The following is a 22,798-nucleotide window of genomic DNA, read 5'->3' as shown; positions in this document are numbered from 1 at the left end:
AGTGGGTGGCTTTGGTGGGGTGCTAGCCAGTGTGCCTTTCTGAGGAACACCTCAGATGGTATTTCATTATTTTATTATCCTTTTAATACTTAAGAGTTCATTTCTGTGATTCCTTCCTGCATCATTGTGATTCATAGTGGGGGCTTGGATTTATTAATTTTTTTTCCCCCATAACTGAAGATATTGTTACAAGAAGCACTGGTTCACAAGCAGTCTGAAGCAAGTATCAGAGATGTTATGAGAGAAAAATGGAAGCAGCACGTGGTGCCTGTTGTTAATGCTGATTGCCTAAGGCTAGACTGGGTGTCTGACAGCTTGCCCCACCTAGGATTACACCTCTAGTCAGTCCCTCGCTCATCAGTGGCAAAACTGCAGCATAGGTTTGACCAGACTGGAGAAGAGGTAGCACAGGGAATTGGGGAAGGATTTTAGACAGACCTTGGTTTTCCTGTGAAGACTGATGAGATGTTGTAGGAATTTCTTGGCTTACCTCAGTATGGGAGGCTAGCTCTCTAGTTCCAGCTGGGGAAGATGTGGGACAAACAGAGAGGTGCACGTCAGAAGCATCTAGTTTCTGACAAGTTACATATTTGTCTCTGAAAGCTATCTGCCTTGTCACCCATTAAAACCTTTCTTATTTGAAGGCACTACATAATCTTCCCTCTGCCTCTAATTCGCCTTTCTGTCTGGGATAATTTCTCATTAAGTCAGGAATCCATCTTGGATGTCATTGGCTGGGTTTCTGTGCAGAGAGAGAGATAAATTATGCAATTCACATGTTTTCTTGAAGTGTCTTTTTTTGCTTTGAATCCATGGAAGTGTGATGTGTGTCAGTTGTAGACAGATAGAGATTTTGTTAATCACATCTCTGAAGAATGCTAATTGAAAGTGAAATTTGTCATTGTGACATAACCAGCAGTGTCACAGACGTATTTTACTTGTGCTTGCATGTGAGAACTTCCATGTAAGCTGTGCTGATCTAGAATCCATGTTCTCCAGGAATTTGGGGCATTTGCTTTGTTTTCTATCTTGCAGCATCTCATACAGTGGTAGAGATTAGCTCAAACATATGCCATTGTTAGGGCCATGTGAAATTGGGAAAGGTAAGGTGGCAGCAGTAGTCTCTGCATTGTAGGGTCCTCTAATCCCTAACTTCTGATGTTGGATATTTAGGTATTTTGTCTGTAAACAGCTCAGCCCTGCCTTGCAGCTTAGGTAAAGAAATTGGTCTTGCAATCCCAAAGGATAAGGCCAAACTTCTTGAGTGGAGTAAGCCACAATGGTGTTGGGCATATTGGACCTCTCTAAAAAGGTTTTACAGAGACTGTGCAAATGTTAAGAAGGTCAGGATTAGGCCTCTTTTTATTGCATTCAGGAAGAGAAAAACGTATCTCACCTTGAGAGACTGATGTGGGCTAAGACTTCTTGTTCAGGTCACCAAGCGACATGTCATGCTAGATGATATGGTCCAGCCCCTAACATCCTGTGATCCTGTGGTCACAGTATCACAGTACATCAGAGGTTGGAAGCGACCTTCAGAGATCCATCAGGCCCAACCCCCCTGCCAAAGCAGGATCACTTAGGGTAGTTCGCACAGGAATGCATCCAGGTGGGTTTTGAAAGTCTCCAGAGAAGGAGACTCCTCAACCTGTTCAGTATTCTGTCACCCTCACTGTGAAGAAGTTTCTCCTCACGTTGAGGTGAGATCTTCTATGCTCAAGCTTGTACCTGTTGTTTCTTGTCTTACTAGTGCATACCAGCAAACAGAGATTTGTCCCCTCCACTTGACACCCACCCTTCAGATATTTATACACATTGATGAGATCCCCTCAGTCTTCTCAAGACTAACCAGCCCCAGGTCTCTCAGTCTCTTTTCACAGGGGAAGTGCTCAAGTCCCCTAATCATCCTTGTGCCTCTCTGTTGGATTCTTGTTAACCTGTCCTATGCGGTGCCCATTACCTGCTTGTGGCTTAAGCCTCCTTTTTATCTGACAGCAGAAAGTTAAAAATCTTAATGAGTGTCAGCTTGACAGGCTATACTGAGAGAGTGAGGGAGGTGCATGCCCAGGAAGATTATGTGATACCAGATCTTTTGGTATTCATCTGAAAAACAGAAAAGTGTATCTACTTATCTAACTAATCTCTTAGACTAGTGAAACTGTACTTTCAGCATAGCCTAGAGATAGTCATATGGATCAGAGATGGACTAGCACAGCACACTTTATAAGAAATAGATTTGCTCATTAGCAAGAGGCAAATGTTTAAATCCTCACTTTTTGTTGTTGAGGAAGTAACTTCTGTAGTCAGATTTTAATTGCAAATCAGTATCTCCAGGGAAAGTCAAAGGTGAGGCATTTTTCTCTTGCTACAAAGTAGGACTTGTCCCTAAGCTAATCCCCATCCATGGCTATGGATATGTTTCTCTGGGATGCAGGAGAGGTAGGATGGGCTAAAATGTTAAGGATTGGTAAATTGCCCTAATTTCATAGTGTTGGTCTTCTCCAGCCAAATTGGTGAAAAATCACCTCTGTCCTGGGAAGGCACTCACAAGTGGAAGGGTCCTGAACCTAAAATATTTTGCTCCCTCAGCTGTTATTTCCAGCCTGCCCCTTGCTGCTGGCTTTCCCTTGCAGCTTTGTTACTGTTAAGTTGGGGAGGGGCTTTTTTCAAGGGCTTGTGATGGGATGAGAGGGAATGGATTTAAGCTTAAGGAAGGTAGACTTAGACTAGATATTAGAAAGAAATTCTTTACAGTAAGGGTGGTGAGACACTGGAACAGGCTGTCCAGGGGGTTTGTGATGTCCACTCCCTGGAGGTATTCAAGGCCAGACTGAATAAGGCCATGACCAGTCTAGTCGAATGGAAGGTGTTCTTGCCTGTGGCAGGGGTGGGAGTTGGAACTAGATGATCTTCAAGGTTCCCTCCAAACCAAATCATTCTATGAAGTTTGCCCTGGTGTGTGAAACAATTCTGTGGTGTGTTGAGCCCAATAGGATATGTAGTAGTCTTGGTCCCTGGAGAGATCTGCACCTCATTCTACATCAGAATCCCCCTTGAGGAAAAGAGTGGGGACTTTGGCAGGGAATGATGCAGCAGTGGGTTCCAGGGAGATGATCTTTCAGAAAAAGGGTGTGGTGGGTTGAAAATTCCACCCCCACCTCCCCCCATGAAATTGCCAGACTAGCTCAGATGGAAGCGAATGAAGCTGTATTTATAAGCAAGACTGCAATTTAACATATGAAATGCAATTAATATGTACAAAATATACAATATTTACAATTTATAAACAACACAAGAATCCCCTGGACAAAACCAGGAGACTACCAACAGCTTCCCCCTCTCTGCTCCCTTCCCTCCTTCTGTACACCAGACGAGAAAGAGCAGAGTTGCTGTTAGTACTTAACTACAACAAAGCAACACCGCCAAGGTCAGCAGCAGCTAAGCAAAAGCCAGCTAGTATCTGCTAGAGCGAAGGAGGCCGAAAGGAGAACGAGTTAGTATACGAAACTAACTTCATGTTTCAGACCAATGGGATTATTTAGGCCTTATCATTATTTCCTTTTAACATCCAGTGGTAATTTACTTATGTTCTACTACTTTCTGTTCAAGATCTGTGGAAAATTTTCTAGGCACAGCCTTAAACTACCACAAGGGGCCTGACTTTCCCTTCAGTCACACGTATCGGAGAGGTTGTTGCCCAAAATGTGTAGCCTGGAGAAGAGGAGGCTCAGGGGTGACCTCATTGCCCTCTACAACTACCTGAAAGGTGGTTGTAGCCAGGAAGGGGTTGGTCTCTTCTCCCAGGCAACCAGCACCAGAACAAGGGGACACAGTCTCAAGCTGTGCCAGGGGAGGTTTAGACTCGAGGTGAGGAAAAAGTTCTTCACTGAGCGAGTCATTCGTCATTGGAATGTGCTGCCCAGGGAAGTGGTGGAGTCGCCGTCCCTGGAGGTGTTCAAGGGGAGATTGGACGTGGCACTTGGTGCCATGGTCTAGTTGTGAGGTCTGTTGGGACAGGTTGGACTTGATGATCCTTGGGGTCTCTTCCAACCTTAGGTATACTGTGATACTGTGTCTTATTCTTCATCTGCAGAATGGTGTGAATTTCCAAGTTTGCCTTGCTCCCACTTCAGAAATGATCTCTAGATTTGTATCTTTCCTTTGTGTGAACAGGGCCATTATGTGAAAGCAAAAGCTCTTTCTGGATTGGAAAGGACTGAGGAAGCATTGAAGGAGTTTCTCTATTGTGTTGCCTTAAATCCTGAATGGAGCTCGATGAAGAAAGAAGCCCAAAAGGTATAAAATATATTTACTGGCCACTTCTTGGCCATAGAGCTGTTCTTGCTTCTGCAGCCACATACAATTTGTGTTGTTTCAGGTGACATTAAACAGCCAAAGGGTAACTTGATTCAGTAGATTCTCTAATAAATCTTATTAATACTGTGCTGTGCAAGGTGCCTATTTGGTTTGGTTGATGCTTCAGCCAGAGGGATTGCATAGTTGTGGATTCCTCTGCAAATCTGTAGGTTTGGCTGCTGCTGTTTGTAGAATACACTTGTGGTATATTGGCTGGATTTCCTAGGCTCCAGGCTGCGAATTTCAGTGCCCATCAGAAAACCACTTTTTAGTGGGAAGTGGCAGAGTGTTGAGAAGGGAGAGCTGTGTGCTGTCCTGTCTTGGAAAAATCCTGCAGTTTCTGTATCAGTTTGTCTCTTATTGGAAGTGACATGTACTTAATGCTAGCCAGCCATGGTCAGGTTCTTCAGGACCATCCATACAGGCAGCTTTTTATAAAAAGAAACGGAGATTTGGCCAGGTGCTTGTTGAGGACTGGTAAGAAAGAGAACAGGCTCTACACAGCTTTTAGCTAAATCTGCTTGAGGATAAAGAAACTGGGTGCAGAATGGGAGGAGAGCTTAAACACTCCTCTGTTAACTGCTTTTCGTAGGTGAGCATAGTATGGAGACTTCTAGAGGGAGGGGTCTGTGGGCCATAGTGGATATGGGTAGGGGCAGAAGGACACAGCAATCTGCCCCCCACTCCTGGGTGCTTGTGTGGAGAAGCTGCCTTTGGGGAAGGAGGTGGGCACCAGAAGAGCACCTTGGGATGCATCTGTGGTTCTGGTAGGGACAGCCATTCAGGTTTCCCGTGGGCATTGGGGAATGCAGGATGTCCTGCTTGTGGCAAGTTTCTTGGCATTCAGAAGCTGTGAGGTCTGTCTCTGTTCATACCAACATAAATGTCCATGTTGTAATTATGATTATTTTTGTTTTTTTGTTTTCTCTCTAATTGCCTAGATTATGTGTGAGATGTTTTTCCCAGCCTTTGAAAATGTGCATGATAGTCTAACGGCACCTTTCTCTAGTCGAACATCGCATACAAGATTGAAGCCTGCATTTCTGAGTAGCATAAACACACAGTCAGCTGCAGAAGATAGCTCTGTTGCTGGGTCCTCAAAGGTAAAGTAAAAAGCCTTGAACATAAAAATGCCAAAAGTAACACAAGGACCTGTCAGATCTGTATGACATTGTCTGTACTCATGTAGGTACTTTCATGGTAAGCCTGTTTTTTCTATTCCTGTTGGATTTCTTGTTGAGTTGTGCTTCCTCAGAAGAGAATGAAGCTCTTTCTTCAGAAAACAATATGATGCCTTCGTGTGCAGGTCAATTACATTTGTGGGTGGTTTTTTTTCTCCTCTCAGAGTTGTAGTATGACAGGAACATAATTTCTAGAGATGGGAGCTGTAGGGAGGGAAGTTGCCCAATTTCATGCAACTGGATGTCCTTCTTTGGTGTGAACCTTTTCTTCCTTTGCTAAGTTCAGTGTAGGGACATGATCTATTGCTGATGTATGCAACTAATAAAAAAAAGGCAAAATTGTTCCCTGTTGTATATAACTCTTGTTGTATGCTTGTTTTTTTCCTTAGGATACTGTGTTCAGGTTAACAAAAACCCCGTCCCAAGAATCTGATGTGTTTAGAAGCACTGATTCTCCTGTTTCCCATCATGTTCTGGATTTCTATTTTGAAGACAACAAGAAGTCTTTGGGAGCTATTCTCTCCAGTTTACCTGGGGTCAGCTTAAAAAGAAAACTGTCCAGTGATATGAGGGATTTGCAAAGTCTGGATGTCCCCAATAAGATTCCTAAAAAAGGTTTGTGTTGTGGTTTAGGAAGGGGATTTCCTTTGCATATACTGAAAAATGATAAACTTTATTCCTTCTCCTTTTTTATAGGTGTCAGTGAAACATTCCCTACAGGGATTGGAATAATACTTCATTGTTCTGCATGCCTGTTTCTGTTCTAACAGCCTATTTACCTTACACTAGAGCAGTTTCAGTTTATACAAGGAACACTGTATTTTTCTCTCTCAAATAGGCCATTTCCAATTTGTAATCCACTAACAGCATAGTCTTTGTCTTGATGGAGCTATTTCCATTTTCTGGGTCTTGGAGGTGTAGCTGAACTTCATTGTCTTCCTATATGAAGGAAAGATGCAGTAATCCTGGAAACTAATCTTTAACTGGCATCAGAAACAGTCACATGCAACTTTACATGAAATTTTCCAAGCAAACAAAGAAGCCTTTTGAAGGGTAATAAGCCTCCCCAGTTTTGTCACTTGATAGCTGTGCTTATAATTGGTATGCTTCTCAAGCTTCTAACAGAGATCTCCAAAGTGGTTTTAATGCTGCAACATAAAAAGCCTGAAGGAAATGTATGGCACTGAGTAGTGAATAACTGGTTAAAAGGGGTTTTGAAAATGTTACTACAGTAGTGTGCATTTTTTTCCCCTTAAATGAAAAAAACAAAACAAACCCCACACCTCCTTGCCTTGAAATATGAACATCTTCAAGTGCTACTTGTCCGTTTCCCACATCTGCAAAGGATCAAGGTAGGGCCAATCTCATTGATCACACTGCTGTGCAGGGAAAACCCTGTACTTGCCTGTGAAGTGCAGACTCAGTAAATAGATTGTGAAATCTGAGCCGCCTGTATGTTCACAGCAAAGGCCAGAGACCACATTTTGCCCATACCCATTAATTTCTGCTCTGTGCTAGATCCTCATGCCATGTTACTATTCGCAGAAATAACGCAGTTAGGTTCTTACTATTGCTAAATGCTAACACGAGAGATGTAGGTTAAAGATAATGCTGTTTGTAGGCCACCGTCCTCTTCCCTGTCCCATCTGTGCTCGAGATAAAACAGATGCTGAGCATAACTTACCCTTTAACAAAACACCCTAGTGTTTTAGCTCCATGTAAAAAAAGCTGAGCCTTTCTTAAAATTTAGTTTTTAAACAATCAAGAATTTAATTAATGAAAAGTATGTGGAGGCAACATTCATGGCTCTGCTGCAGCTCATCACTGAGCCATAAGTATATGGACTGTAAAAGAAGGTACAGAATCTTGAGAAGCTTGAGCTGATAGCTCTTGAGCTAAACTGCTGCTGCTGCGGTGGAGTTTGAAGCCCATACTCTTCAAGTGTGTAAACTACATCATCCCCCAAAACCCAAGATTGGTCAAAAGTGAAGCGTTTTGCCCCTGTGTTCGCAGAGTGCTGAACTAGTGAAATCAGTATTAGTGACTGCAGTTCCAGTAGTCCTTAAAGTTGTCTGAAACTGGGGATTTGCACAGCAGTCTAGGCTGGAAGAGTGTAAGCTTTTTTTATACTTGCAAGAAAATTTACTCCTGCTGAGAAATCTATAATAAACACTGATGAAATACTTCGACTGTGTGTAAACAAATTAAATTCTGGACTTAATGTACTCTCAAACATCTGGCATGGCTGACGTGGGAGTGGTGATGGTGGTGGGAAAGCAGTAGCAAAGTATTTTAAAAACTAGACTTAAAAAAAGCTCCAACCAACCACTTTTGGAGAAGCAAATCATGGGTATTCTCCTTTAAAATGCTTTCTCTGGCCATAGAAATCATCCTCTGCACTTCAGAACATTTCCTGCCGGAAAGTCTAAAACTTCAATGAAAAAACCCCACGTTTGTTTGGAACAAAATGTCAAAAATAAAAGAGATTATTTAGGTTTTTAGGAGACTGTTTATGGAAAAACAACTTAAATGGCATCTGAAATGACAGTAATGCTTAAATCCTCTTCCTAACTATCTAGATGCAGATGTTTTATCTGAAAACACCACTGTCACTTCAAGTGAAATACCAACGACCCTGGTGGATGCATCGGACTTTGAGTGCTCCCTCTGCATGAGGTATGACTGCATTGACCTGGCATTAAGTTTTCTAGCTTGTGAAAAGAGTTTTCATGGTGTCAGAAGGGAAACCTGCCAGACAATGTCTTATGTAATTTCTGTGTTCCTTCTTGCTGAGTTTTGCATCTGGTGACTATGTGTTCTTCTCTGTTATGCATGGTATTCTCCATTGTTTGCTACTTCTAAAAATGAAAAGCTTTTTTTTTACATCTCCTTAAATAACACTGCCACTTATGCTTTACATAAAGCAGGAATGGAAGAGATGGCTAGATGTAGTCAGTCCTTTCCATGGTTTTGGAATCTGCAGTGTTTGTGTTGGCAGCTTAGCTTTTCTGTTCCATGTTTTCATGTTCAGGTTGTTCTACGAACCTGTTACCACTCCCTGTGGACACACCTTTTGCCTCAAATGCCTTGAGCGTTGCCTTGACCATAATCCACATTGCCCACTCTGCAAAGAAAAGCTGTCAGAAGTAAGTATGGCCTTGCCCCACTTAACAACAATGTGTAAAGCATCTGTGTGGAGGCTTTGTATGCTCTACTCTCAAGCTGCATCAAAAGCAGCATGGTCAGCGGGTCAGGAGAGGGGATTCTCCTCTCTGTTCTGCTCTAGTGAGACCCTGCCTGGAGTCCTCAACACAGGAAAGACATGGACCTGTTGGAACAGGCTCAGAGCACCACAAAAACAGTCCAAGGGCTGTAACACCTTTCCTATGAAGAAAGGCTGAGAGAGTTGAGGTTGTTCATGAAGCCTGGAGAAGGTTCCAGGAGACCGTATTGTGACCTTTTGATACTTAATGGGGGCCTATAAGAAAGACAGGGACAGTCTTCAGCAGGGCCCATTGTAACAGGACAAGTGGTGATAGTTTTAGATGGAAAGAGGATAGGTTAGACTGTATAGAGGGATGAAACTTTTTATAATGAGGGTGGTGAAACACTGGCACAGGTTGCCCAGATAAGTGTTGCTCCATGCTCAGAAACATTCAAAGTCAGATTGGACAGGGCTCTGAGCAGCCTGATCTAGTTAAAAATAAGCCTCTTCACCACAGGGGGAGTTGGACTAGATGACTTTTACAGGTCCTTTTCAACACAAACTATTCTGTGATTCTATGAAACCAGAACAGCACAGTAGTACGCACAGCATCAAGCTGTGCACAGACCTCATTTGCTTCAGAATATGCTTTGTCATTCCTTGCGAGAGAAGTGGGGATTGCTCATACTACATCTCCAGTTTGTGTATCTGCCTGCAGTGAACAAGAAGTTGTTGCTCCTTGGTCAACACTTCTGCTCCAGCAGGCATAATATGTCTCATCCTTGGAGTACTTCTTGCTAGTAACCTGGCAGCTCTAGGTGAAAAGTGAGGAGGGATTGCTGCTTCTTGCTCCATTACAACTTCAACCAGAAACAGGGCAAGGAGTTGCAATTAAATGAGCACTGGTTTGAACTATGTATCCTAAAGTGGAAGCTTTGATGCCTGAAAGCTGACAAGGAGGAGGAAACAGTACAATTCTGATTAATGTGCTGTTTCACCTTAGGAGAGGGATGGGTTGGTAGGAAGAGATGTTGCCTGTCTTCTCTTTACCAGACTTAAGAGTTGACTCTTCTTGCAGTTTCTGGCAAGCAGAACTTACAAGAAGACCGTCCTCACAGAAGAATTGATAGTCCGTTACTTGCCAGAGGAATTATCTGAAAGGAAGAAAGTTTATGAGGAAGAAATTAAGGAATTGTCAAAGTAGGCTTCCTTTTTACTACTGTCAGCTGTTACAAAAATGTTTTTCAACATAAATTACTTGAGAAGCTTCATATGCTTATGAAAATATGCAAAATGAATGAATTTGTGAATGAGCCTGCCAGATGTTTTGTACTTTTGGCACGTTAGTGGCAGATAAACAAGAAAGCTTGGATGGTAGAGATGCACAGTATTCTTAAAATAAAGATATTTTCTTTTTCTTCTGAAACAATATAATAGCTTTAGAAGTTATAATAATAGGCACTTTCAGGGAGTAGAATTCAATTTATAAATGGGTTACTGAATGCTGGGAGACGTTCAAGGATCCAGTTTTGTGACTCATGTATCTTGCACTGCAACTCATTTAAAAAGGAAAATCAAGCATGCAATTAAGCCTGTTAAATTAAGTAGGCTTCTTCAAAATAAATGGACTTTACTGAGCTTGGGAATTCTCTACCATCTTGTTTTGAGCATGGCTAGTTCTTGGGTACTATAGCACTGTGAGAAGTTACCACAAAGATCTTGCTACGTGTATTTAAGCTAAATGTGTCTATGAGTTTTGGGAAACTGGCTGTTTCCTGACCTTTCCTCTATGGAAGTTGTTTAGAGGGATTGTTCTCTTAATGTGTTAAAGTCCTGAAATGTGTTTGTCTTGTAAAACTGACAAACCTTGACCAGATACGTGTTTATGGAGAAGGAAACTACTGGAGTCAGTGTCATGTTAAAGGGTTTATGCTGAATGTAGCAGGTTTTAACCATTATCTTACGGCAAACATTTTTTATGTAATTATCTTACAGTTTGAATAAAGATGTTCCCATCTTCGTATGCACCATGGCCTTCCCTACCATCCCTTGCCCACTTCATGTCTTTGAACCTCGTTACCGTCTAATGATAAGAAGATGCATGGAAACTGGTACCAAGCAGTTTGGCATGTGCTTAGCTGATGAATTAAAAGGGTAAGGAGATGAGCTGAGTGTCCTGTTGCTGTAGCATCTGTTGTGATGCTAATGGAGTACTACAGCACAGTATACTTGTCTCCCCAAACCACTGCACGTTCTTCCAGTCCTGTATGAACTAATGCTAAAGATTCTGGCTTTTTAGTTTTCTATTTCAAACATTTCTTTTGCTACAAAGATTTAATTTTTATTGCTCCCCTGTTGGATGGATAGCAAGGATACAAATCCTCCTGCTACTACAGCCTCCAGAAATAGCACATAATTGTCTGTGTGGTTGGAAAGCTTTCTAGCCTGTTTGTTCTAGTGGAAACTGTCTGGGTAAGATTGCTCCTCTGTCTACTCAGTTTTAAAAATAAAAGATAATATAAAAAGTAAAAAAATTCAAACCATCTGCAGCTTTTCTGCATAGGTGCTATCATTTGAATGAGACTAAGTATACCCTTGGCTGAAAGTTTGTTTTGCTGCTGAATGTCAAATTTCTGTTTGTCTCTACTGCTGTGTTGCAATGTGTAGACTATCCACAGTGAGTGGTTTACATTGTCTTTCTGTATGATCTTCAATTCATTTTTGTGAATTCTGACACTGGTGTGTTTCTAGCTCCCTATGCAGGGATTGACTACATGATCTGTAAAGCTCCCTTGCAACCCAAACTATTACATGAAAACCTCCAGGTTTTTAAGTCCTTGGATAGAGAAGTTTTTTGAATGAAGGGAGTGATAAAAAGATGGTTGTGGGCGAAAAAAAGTGAAGCAGTCTTAAAAGAGGTCTACCTTGTGAGATCTAATATATAGTTTATGACTTCAGAAGATAGTCTGGCATGGCTGCTGAATGGATGATGACAGCATGGGAATCTTTAAGAACACATTAGATGGGCATTCTCAGGAGCAGCATTTTTGTAGGTAATCATCACTGGATCTGAGAGGAGGGCAGTCATACCAGGGCTTAGCAGCCTTTCCCTGTCCAGTTCAGATTTGGTGTTGTGGGTTGGTTGTTTGGGGCTTTTTTATTTTTTGTTTTCCTTCCAGACTGGACAGTGAGGTGATGGTAAGAATAAAGGAGATGCTACAGCTTCCCAGTCAACTGTGACTGTGCTTCATGCCATTGGGCATGTCAGTGCTGCACTCGGTGGAGATCAGGCTCCAGCAACAGCTTATGCTCCCCAGTCCCTTCCAGGCCTGTTACCAATTTTCTGGAAGCAAATACTTGTAATAGTGAGGACAAAATGACCCTGGGACATCAGTGATGACTTTCCTTACATCTGGAGAGGCTTGTGGAAAAGCCAGACTTATTTGGAGTCAGGTCTAATACAGAGTGCCGAGGGGCTACAATTCCAGCGCCACAAGAATTAGTTTATGTGATAGTGTCATAAAGTGTATTTAAAAATGCCACTGGAATGGTTAGATTTTTATGTTCTACCTGTTTTGAGTTACCAAAATAATCAATTTTTTAAAGCATGATACCTTAAATCAAACACTGATGTGCAGGAAGCTTTCATCTGTGGACAACCTGGCAGATTGTTGTAGCTTCTTACACAGGGAAGGAAGTTCTTTTGTTCAAAACTGCAAAATCAGCTGGGAATACAAAAAGTGGGAAAACTTGTTTTGCCTCATCTATGAAAACATAGATACATACCTCCCTTGAGGAATGCCATGGCAAGATATGTGCAATTCATTATCTTTCTCTGTTTTGTTTCTCCATTTTAAGTTAAAACTGGGAGAAGAATATAACATTTTAGTGGGTCAGTATGCTTTATACTCATCTCCAGGTGCTTTTTTTTGTCTGTGAATAAAGTGGCTTTCTATCCAGAAGTAGCTTCTCAAAGAATGACAATAAAGGAAAAAATAAATCCCTTTATTTCTAGATTATTTTCTATATAAAAGTCATTAAAATAATTAATTTTAAACTGCTGTGCAGTTGCTTTAACAGTGTTCAGCCTAATATTGCTATAATAAACTCACTTTTCATGATCCCACTGGTAGAGCAGCAGGGCATATCTGTGTCCAGATGTACTCTTCGTGCTCTTCCTCAGTGTGTACCTTGGCCAGGAGAGAACAGTTGTTCAGTGGTGAGCCTTTTTCTTTTTCCCTCTGAAACCCATGATTTCTGTTCAGCGTAGAAGCACAAGTTATTTCTCCATAGCATCACTGTTTCTTCATTACCCCGATGTAAGAAATGGCTAAGCCCTAGTAAAACAAAAGTTTCTCTGGCAAAACATTTATTGGACCCTGCAGGGATTTGTTATCTTGAGATGAGACCTGATAGAGTGCATTCTCCTGCTTAGCAGTAGGCTGAGGTGCACATGGTGAGAGATCAACATATTATGGTGAAGAGTCACTGTGCAATCAGCCTGTCTAGTGAACTCGCTGCAGCACAAATATAGTGTAGGTAAGCCTGATAATTTAAAGTAAAAAATTGTTGCATGCTTGTTTCCAGGGTGTCATTAAAACCTGAGCCTACTCAAAGTATAACAGATACAAATGTGCTTTTGTAAAAAGAGTGTAATGGGTTTGTTTTGTAGGGTTTGGGGTATGTTTTTTGGGGGGAGAAAATGCGGGGTGTTTTGGTTTTCTCTTGTTTTATTGTTTTGGGGTTTTTTTAACTTAAAGGGAACAAGTGCAAGAAAAATTTTGCTATATAGAAGCTTTTTCCTTTGAAAAGCTGTAATGCTCTGCTTACACCTCAGAGTAGGGGGATAGCCCTCCCAGCTCTGCATTTGTTCCTCAAGTTTCTTGATTTTCTTATGGTATCTTTATCCATCTTGTTTTCTTTGCAAACCAGATGAATTTGCCATGAGCAGCTGGCAACCCCCAGCATGAAACACACTTCATTTAGTTTTCTGTCCCTTCCTGACCCTCCCACCCTGCAAATACACTCTGAAAATGCTGCTGCCCTGGATCTCTGAGAGAAGGCAGAAAGGGTGGGGGTTGTGTGGCTTACGTAAATAAGCAGAAATGTATTGTCACCAAAGCAGGATCCTCTTTCAAATATGAAGTGGTGAATTAGGCCCAGTATTTGTCCTAATGTGTATAAACACTTGTTGATGACTTCCACTTTTATGCCCTTCTGTCATTTCAGATTTGCAGATCATGGCTGTATATTAGAGATCAGGGACGTAAAGTTTTTTCCTGATGGGCGCTCAGTTGTTGATACAGTTGGTGTCCGTCGTTTTAGGGTCTTAAGCCATGGCCAGCGAGATGGATATAACACAGCAAACATCGAGTATCTTGAAGATAAAAAGGTGATCTATGGTGCAAAGTTATTCATACCCATGTATTGCTGGATTCACTTAAATAGCCTTTCCTTGTTGCATTTCAAACTAGCTGTGCATTATTTTAAAACCAATATCATTATAAATACTAAAGCTCTGTTTTGAAAACCATGGAACAATCTTTATCTCTTCCTTCCCTTTCTTCCTTTTTGCCCTTATTGTTATTTCTGCTTAACTGTTGCACTCCCTTCAGGGATAGCTTTTGAGGCTCAGGTGCCAAGGTCTGTTTTGATGTGTAGATGAGGTCACAGTAGTATTTAAAACTGGCAGGGACTTGAAACCCTCATAAGAGCACACACACTTCTTGTTTGAGAAATGACTGTTCTCTTCTTGCATTGAACAGAATATTAACAGACTTCATATGACCTCCAGTCTCTCATATATAGAACAGGTCCTCAAACTAATGTGTGAGTCCCCTCTTAAAATGAGATTTTAACGACATGTAGTTAACCATGCCTCTACAAACATCTGTCAGAGCTGGCTGAGAGCACAGAATCGCAAGAAGAGGACTGGTTTTTAAAAACAAGTGCTCCTCTGAAACCTGCATCAAGTGAGGTTCTTGTGATGTGTGTTGGCCAAATGGTGAATTTTCGGTCATGCTTAATGATGGATCATCTTCAGAGCATGTCTGTAAAAACCTGATTTCTCTTAGTGTTGATTTAGTAGTAATCTCCTGCCAATTGGTCAAACTGAGTGTGGTCATGAAGCTTTTCAGCACAGTCACAGTTGAAGTGAAAGTCTGTAAAGGACTTCTCTCACCTGTGCAGATTGATGCAGTTGTTTACCAGGGAAGGAAAGGCAGATGGTGTGCAAGTGCCTCCCCCTGCAAATGGTCAGTGAGGGCTCTGCTGTGTATAAATCCCCTGTGAAGGGTGGTGGAACACAGGTATTGTTTGTAGATGGTGCCAGAGACCTACCTCTTCATAGAGAGAGATCTGCCTTGTTTCACTTGAGAGGCTGACATCTGTGTTCAGCACCCTACATTCACGCACTGTGTGGGGGTAAGAAATCTCAGTCCAAAGCTGGCTATTTTATCCACTCTGTCTTAGATGCAATTAATTCCCCTCAAGAGCTGTTTCTCCTTGACTGCAAAGGGATTCCAGAACAGCTAGTTCAGATGGACAGTGGCATGTACAACTTACAGGGGAAAGAATCCAAACTACTCCAAAACATTCCCACTCCCTCACAAAGAAAAAACTCAACCAAAAAACCAACAAGCCAAAAACTACAACCCCAAAACTAAACCCCAAACAACCACAAAAACCCCAAGCCCCTATCCCCTCAAAACATGCAACCAAATCGCCAGTTGTAGTGGGTTTTGCTTGTGCTTTTTACTTTTCCCTAATACTAATAGGCAGGCCTGTGCAACTAAGACACTCTTTGCCTCAGTAAGGTGGTTGGTGGGGTTTTGTTTGGTTTTGGGTTTGGTTTTGGTTTTTTTATGGCTGTTTCTGGTGTTAGGAAAGCATCCACTTTCTCTGCTTCCTGCCTGCTTGGGTGTCTGCCCTCCTCCTCTTCCTTGACTGTCCTACCATGACCTTAACACTTCTATAAAATACTGCTGGTCTCTAAGTACCATAGACCCCCTGTCTCTGTGCTCAGTGGCAGTGGCTTTTCTTTTGTTTTGGCAGGTAATTTAACAATGTTTAGAGGCCTTTCTGCTGATGGGGATTCAGGGCTGTGGGTTTGAGATGATTAATATGATGCTTCAGGATTAGAGAGCAGATTCTTCTTTGTGCCAGTGTTTAGGAATGGGTATTAACAAGGCAGGATCTGCTCCAAGAAATGTTTCTTCAGAGCATCTAAGGGAGGGTAAAGAGGCTCCTGCATCACCAATTTGAAATTTGAGGCTTGGTTACACTTTGCTTAGATAAGGACATCTGAACAACTAGTCACTGCATTATTTTGCTTCACTCGCTTCTGGAGAAGCGTGTAGACTCCACGGTATCAAACCTGTTTTGTTCCATCTTCCTTCTTTAACAATAAGGTTGAAGGACCGGAATATGAAGAACTTGTCCGTCTTCATGATTCAGTTTACGATCAAGCCGTTGCCTGGTTTACTTCTCTTAAAGACAATATGAAAGTGCAAATTCTCAATCATTTTGGGTCCATGCCAGGAAAAGAACCAGAGCCACAGGTAATAAAACCTTCCTAACTAGCAGCCTTACTCTATACAGAATTTTTGCACAAGAGCATTTTATGGCAGATTTTTGTGTAGCTTTGTACATCCTAAATTCTTACTTGCCCAATTTTTGTCTATCAGCATGAACCATGGTAAACAATCAATGGAAAACAATACATCAGTGTGGGTTGGTATCTGAACAGAGAAGTCTTAATGGTGTATACAGACAAGGAGAGCACCTAAAATTAAGTGTTTAGTTGTTGCTTGAACTGTTTGGTGGCTTTTTTAGCAAACAGAAGGTGGGAGAGAAGGTGGTGGGTTTTGATGGATGATGAATACATGATTGCATGTCTTCCCATCTTTTTGCAGAGCAACCCTAGTGGTCCTGCCTGGTACTGGTGGCTCTTGGCAGTTTTGCCTCTGGAAAATAGAGCTCAGCTGGCTATATTGGCTATGACCTCCCTTAAAGATCGTCTTATCGCCATCAGACGTGTATTGATATTTGTTACTCGCAAAAGACCCAGATAACATGGACTTCAGTAGTGAGTGGGCTCCAAAAACATCTCACAATGGGTTGTTACGGTGGAGAGCAAAGGGGGAGGGATTGGGGAGGGGGTTGTTTGGGAGTTTTCATTTTTGTTTTTTAAGATTTCTTCAAAAAAGAACAGCCCTTTCTGACTGTGTCCAGCATCCATTGATTGCATCGGTTTATTATCCTGGGTATTCACCAAACCTTGTACTCTCTCCTGTTTTCCTGGTGAAATCTGAGCCTCTGCAAAGCTGTGCTACAATTAGAGTGTAGCTAACAGATGTGGATAGTTGCTTCAAAGTGCTGTAATAGAGTTGCTGTTTCTAGTTGGCAAGAGTTAAGTACTAGAGTAGCACCACTGGCCTGCACACGATTTGGATTTCTGCTTGGTAGGAAAAGGAAACTGGACAGTGAATTGAAGAGGTGCTTCCTAGACTTTCTTGAAGGTAGTGAACAGAAGAGGAGTTACTCTGCCTGGCAGAAGTATGCATGAAGACTATAACCGATAGTACACTCTGTTAGTGAATCAGTAGGCAGTCTGTCATACACCCACACCTCTCCCTCTTCAGCAAATAGGAATCTGTGAGGAAAAAAAGTAAGCCGTTTGTGGTCAAGGCATCGAAGATGTTTAACTGAAAGAATAATAGCTGCTGAGTAAGTACATTATTTAGTAGCCTTAGGTAATCCCTCGTGTTGTGATTTATGTGTTGTAGCAAATAGAGTATGTGCAAAATGTTTGGAAAGGTGTACTTTGGTTTTTTTGAAAAGAAAAATCAAAGTAAATCTCAGCTGGTCTTACCACTAAATTAACATCAAACTGGTTCCCTAAAGGATGATAAATGCTGCTGTGAAATAATGATTTCACCCCAAGTCTGAAGGAGGCGTGCTGCAGTTTGCTGTGAACACCTGCTCTGTGAGTGGGCCCAGCCAGCCAGGATGCAACACGGGGAGATTCCATTTCCCTCCTGCCTGCAGTGTAATGCTAACCTCCCATCGCAGTGGGGTGATGTCTACTGAACGCAATTCAAACCAAAAGTATTGTAGTTTAGTACCAGTTGCTGTATGTGATGAAAATCAGTCCACAATAACACAGTGAAAGGAGGCATAAACCGAACCTATAAAGGCAAGTCTCAATGCAAGCTTAAGTCAGGTGTTAACCTTCATTTGTCTTTGATTGTTATCTTTTTTTAATGTATTGATTTGTTAATATCTAACTTGGATCGCTTGTCAGTCGAATGATCAACACTTACTCAACTGCCAATGAAAAAGCTAACAGTGTTACCAACTCAATTGGCATAGTTTCCTATAAGTAGAGCTGATGCTACCAACAGGAAAAGAAGTTTGACTTGAATCTTCATATGCTGCAAGCATAACAAGACCAATGTAAAGACTCGTTCATGTGCAGAAGTCTGGTAAGAAGAAATGGCTGTTTACCTAAATGGTCAAAGTGCCTGGTTTATTTTTTAGCTCTTTTGTTCTTACTTGTCAATGAAGATGTATTTAATTTTATTTTTTTTTCACTTTGCACATGAATTCTGGAAGAAGACTGCATTAACATGCAGTGATTGAGTTATTACCTGCTCTGTTTGGGTATTGTAGTTTTAACCTGTGTGGTCTGGGAAACAAAAATACAGAGGTTTTTTTCCTTTCAGCGAATGGCTACCACAAATGGTTTCTGTAACATACCCTGAATGTACTGTAACTGCCTCTACCTTGAACACGCCTTTTCTATTTAAATAGTTTGTAAGTATATTCTCTGAATTGTGAAGTGCATAACTTACAACCAATGATGTCATAACCTCTACAGTAGCCTTCTGCAAGTTCTGCTACCACCACCAAAATACTCAAAATTCCAGTTGGATGCATTTCCTCCGGGATTTAAAGTTGATAAAGAAGTCATCACTGAATTGCAAAATAATTGTTCTAAATACGGAGGAGGAAATATCAGCAGTCAGTAGGTCTTTATCCCACTGTTGGCTGAGCTGCCGAAGGATGGTTTTACATACTCGTTCTCAGACCGGAAGATGAACTGTATTTGATCTCGCAATCCTTTTTGTTCAGCTTCCTGTTCTCTCCATTCCTTTCCATGCTGTGTCTTTCTTCTAGACTTGCTCATCTTGCTCCTTTGTGCGTCTGGCCTAATTTTAAGTATTACTGGTTTAGCTGCAAGGGGACATGGATGGTATTTGTATATTGCTGGTCCCCGATCTTACATGTGCTTAATTTTCGGCGTAGGAGTGCGTTTAAGAAAACAGAAAAGAAGAAAAACAAAAAAAAAGGTGCTAGTTAGTGTCTTCTTGGCTTTGCCTCAGTAACTAATGTGAATATTCTTCTTTGCAAAAGTAATTATTTTCAAGATACCTACTTTTGAGGTACTTCTGAGAGGAAACCCTACAGAACAAGAGAGGTTATTTACTGCTGCTCTCCAATGTACAAAGACATTTTACATGGAAAGTGACATTACTGTGTTCACAAAGGCCTGCATAATTAACAGAATGATAGTTACGGAAGAGAAAGCTGAACCGTAGAGGGATTTTTTTTTAGTCACGGTTTAAAGCAGTTTGTGAATATTTCAGTGATTGATGTTTTGGATAAAATGATAACACCGTAGGAATTGTCTGTGTATGGATGCAAGTAATTAGCAGCCCGAAGCTGACATTTCTTCCAAAACACTGAATGCTGATCAAATAGCAAAGCTTTAATAATAATAATTAAAAAAACACAAACAAATAATCACCACTGCCCTGTGGTACTTGCTTTCTAAGTGAAAGTACCAAATTTATTGTTACCAAATTCTCTCTGCCATATAATCTCTACAGCATCCAGTAGTACCTCATGGGAAAAGCTAGCTGTTTCTTTTTCTCTAGAGGAAATGTCCACATTATGACCAATCTATGCTTAGGTGTAACTTGTCGCCAAGGTACATGTGGAAGCACTGGAGCTCAGCTCCTGGAAGAGATAGACAGCATTCGTTGCCTTTCTAGCTCATTACACTTTTCTTGCTTGCTGTCCAAGCAAGGATGCTGGGATATATGATGAGTCTTTTCACTGTGGTGAATGTGGCCCTTCTTTATACATCGTAAAGAGGCCCAAACAAAATAAAACAAAAAAAAATCCCTCTACCTCTACACCTGTTGTTCACCTGTAAAGCTTCAAGCTACAAAAGTATATATATTTTAACCTTTTTTTGTCTTTCAGAAGCATACTAATTGTTTGCCACTGAGGCCTTTTATCTACTGTATTTTAATATGTTTATTTGATAGTCATTGAGATCTCTTTATACTTCTAACCTGTAGACCTTGTCATGTTTCTTACGGCTCCTTTTTCCTCGTTCTCCAGTCCACTTTTAAATCGATAAATAGAAAGCTGTACACTCTCTATTCCTATTACATTTTACACTAGTGGAACTGGTATTTTGGTAGCGCCTTAATTTTGCAGTTGTGAAATGATTGTATCAACTCTTATCTGGGGCTTCTGCCCAGATTCAAATGAGTATGTTTAATGTAGATAAACTTGAAACAATTTTTTTACTGTTTTAAAGCTAGTTACGAAATGGAGTGTGTACATATGTATAAATATAAATTATTAATCTGCACCTTTTTGTATCTAGTAAATACAGGAGAAGTTCATGTTCTAACCACATTTGGCAATTTTTGTTGCATAAGCAAAGCCAAAACTTTTTTTAAAAATGGCAATGTTCATTTCATGTATATTTGCAATATTCATGGGAAATGTATTTAATTTATGTGATATTTGGAATAAAACAGATTGAATTTACAAGCGTGTGAATTTATGGGAAAGCTTCACTGCTCCTCGAGGGCTAGAGCAAGGGTAGAGCTGGAGCTATGGTAGGTACAGTCCGCACAGAAACAAGGTGTGCTGCTCTCAGAAGGGGGATGATGGTTTGATTTCCCCAGCCAAGACCACAGGGATGAGAATTGGCCTCGTGAGGCTTTAAGAGGCAAATGGCATCCTAGAATCAGTGGCTAGATCTTAGGGTTCATAAGTTGCATGACAAATGTTTTAGCCCCAGCATGAAAGAAGGGGAGGAGGCTATAGGGTGTGAGGCATGGTGGAGCGTGCTGGGGAGTAAGGAGCTCTCAGCAGATGTGGAACAATGAAGATGAACCCTTAGCTCTCCTGGCAGTGGGGATGTGACAAAGATCATCTTGAGTCATCTTGTTCGTCTTGAGTGCAAGCACACAGCACTTACAGGATGGCCAAGGGATCAGGCCCAGCCAGCATGGATTTAGGAAGGGCAGGTCCTGCCTGACCAACCTGATCTCCTTCTATGATCAGGTGACCTGCCTGGTGGATGTGGGGCAGGCTGTGGATGTAGTCTACCTGGACCTCAGCAAGGCCTTTGACACTCCCCCACAGCAAACTCCTGGCCAAGCTGTCAGCCCATGGTTTGGATGGGAGCACACTGCGATGGGTTAGGAACTGGCTGGAGGGCAGAGCCCAGAGAGTGGTGGTGAATGGTGCCACAGCCAGCTGGCAGCCAGTCACCAGTGGTGTGCCCCAGGGATCAGTGCTGGGCCCCATGCTCTTTAACATCTTTGTTGATGATCTGGACGAGGGCATCGAGTCCATCATCAGTAAATTTGCTGACGACACCAAGCTGGGGGCAGGAGTTGATCTGCTGGAGGGTAGAGAGGCTCTGCAGAGGGACCTCGACAGGCTGGACAGATGGGCAGAGTCCAACGGCATGAGATTGAACACATCCAAGTGCCGGGTTCTGCACATTGGCCACAACAACCCCATGCAGAGCTACAGGCTGGGGTCAGTGGCTGGAGAGCGGCCAGGCAGAGAGGGACCTGGGGGTGCTGGTTGATGGTAGGCTGAACACGAGCCAGCAGTGTGCCCAGGCAGCCAAGAAGGCCAATGGCATCCTGACCTGCATCAGGAACAGTGTGGCCAGCAGGATCAGGGAGGTCATTCTGCCCCTGTACGCTGCACTGGTCAGGCCACACCTTGAGTACTGTGTCCAGTTCTGGGCCCCTCAGTTTAGGAAGGCGGTTGAGTTGCTGGAATGTGTCTGGAGAAGGGCAACAAAGTTGGTGAGGGGTTTGGAACACAGCCCTGTGAGGAGAGGCTGAGGGAGCTGGGGTTGCTTAGCCTGGAGAAGAGGAGACTCAGGGGTGACCTTATTGCTCTCTACAACTACCTGAAGGGAGGTTGTAGACAGGCAGAGGTTGGTCTCTTCTCCCAGGCAGCCAGCACCAGAACAAGAGGACACAGTCTCAGGCTGCACCAGGGGAGGTTTAGGCAGGAGATTAGGAGGAAGTGCTACACAGAGAGAGTGATTGCCCATTGGAATGGGCTGCCTGGGGAGGTGGTGGAGTTGCCGCCACTGGAGGTGTTCAGGAGGAGGAGGCTTGATAGGGTGCTTGGTTTCGTGGTTTAGTTGGTTGGGTGGTGTTGGATAATAGGTTGGACATGATGATCTTGAAGGTCTCTTTCAACCTGGTTTATTCTGTTCTGAGATGGGAGAGGATTACACAGTGGGCTTGTTCTTTTGTAGATTCGTAGATTGTTTGTTAGGAGTAAGTGTGACCTGACTGGCCCCACAGAATAAGCTCTGAAAAAAATATGTGTGCAATTAAAAAACTGAAAATGCTTTATTGACTGAGCCCAGTGAAATAAAGTACCAGTACCTTCAAGATGCTGTGAGGTGGAAGCAATGTACCACACTGAGATGCTGGGCACAGCTGGCACTGGTGGCAGGGGCAGTGGGATGCTGGCCAGGCTCCAGCAGCAGCAAAATGCAGTTGTGGGAAGGCAAAGCTGAGTCAGATTGCAGGAAGCATATCTCTCAGTTGTGACTTGCTGCCAGCTAAGCAAAGCCACTCTGAAGACCTCTTTTGTAAATACTGTTGGGTGAGTGTTGTTTTTTGTTGGTTTTTTTTTCCCCTTCAGGTGTTGGATTGAATTTGGCCTTTGTGCCTGTGTTTAATGAGTGTCTGAGCAAACAGCAGTTACA

General features: G+C 42.2%; 1 protein-coding gene across 2 annotated transcripts in view; it reads left to right on the top strand.

Moving 5' to 3' along the window:
• LONRF2 (LON peptidase N-terminal domain and ring finger 2) overlaps nt 1-16,878 on the top strand; it is a 36,885-nt gene extending 20,007 nt beyond the window's left edge. Inside the window, exons 3-12 of one of the 2 annotated variants that reach the window (XM_054163056.1) lie at nt 4,174-4,296; nt 5,298-5,459; nt 5,927-6,152; nt 8,117-8,213; nt 8,569-8,683; nt 9,821-9,942; nt 10,738-10,896; nt 13,972-14,134; nt 16,152-16,301; nt 16,656-16,878. In XM_054163056.1, coding sequence (XP_054019031.1) covers nt 4,174-4,296; nt 5,298-5,459; nt 5,927-6,152; nt 8,117-8,213; nt 8,569-8,683; nt 9,821-9,942; nt 10,738-10,896; nt 13,972-14,134; nt 16,152-16,301; nt 16,656-16,814 — 1,476 coding nt within the window. In that variant the 3' untranslated portion in view covers nt 16,815-16,878. The remainder of the gene's footprint in view (nt 1-4,173; nt 4,297-5,297; nt 5,460-5,926; nt 6,153-8,116; nt 8,214-8,568; nt 8,684-9,820; nt 9,943-10,737; nt 10,897-13,971; nt 14,135-16,151; nt 16,302-16,655) is intronic. The other variant, XR_008462341.1, reaches the window with a different exon arrangement.
• The last annotated feature ends 5,920 nt before the right edge of the window (nt 16,879-22,798 follow it).

The sequence above is a fragment of the Dryobates pubescens genome, chromosome 7 (genome assembly GCF_014839835.1).
Source record: "Dryobates pubescens isolate bDryPub1 chromosome 7, bDryPub1.pri, whole genome shotgun sequence".
Classification (NCBI taxonomy): Eukaryota; Metazoa; Chordata; class Aves; order Piciformes; family Picidae; genus Dryobates; species Dryobates pubescens.
The sequence above is the reverse complement of the archived record's forward strand: the minus strand, read 5'-3'. Positions and strand labels throughout refer to the sequence as shown.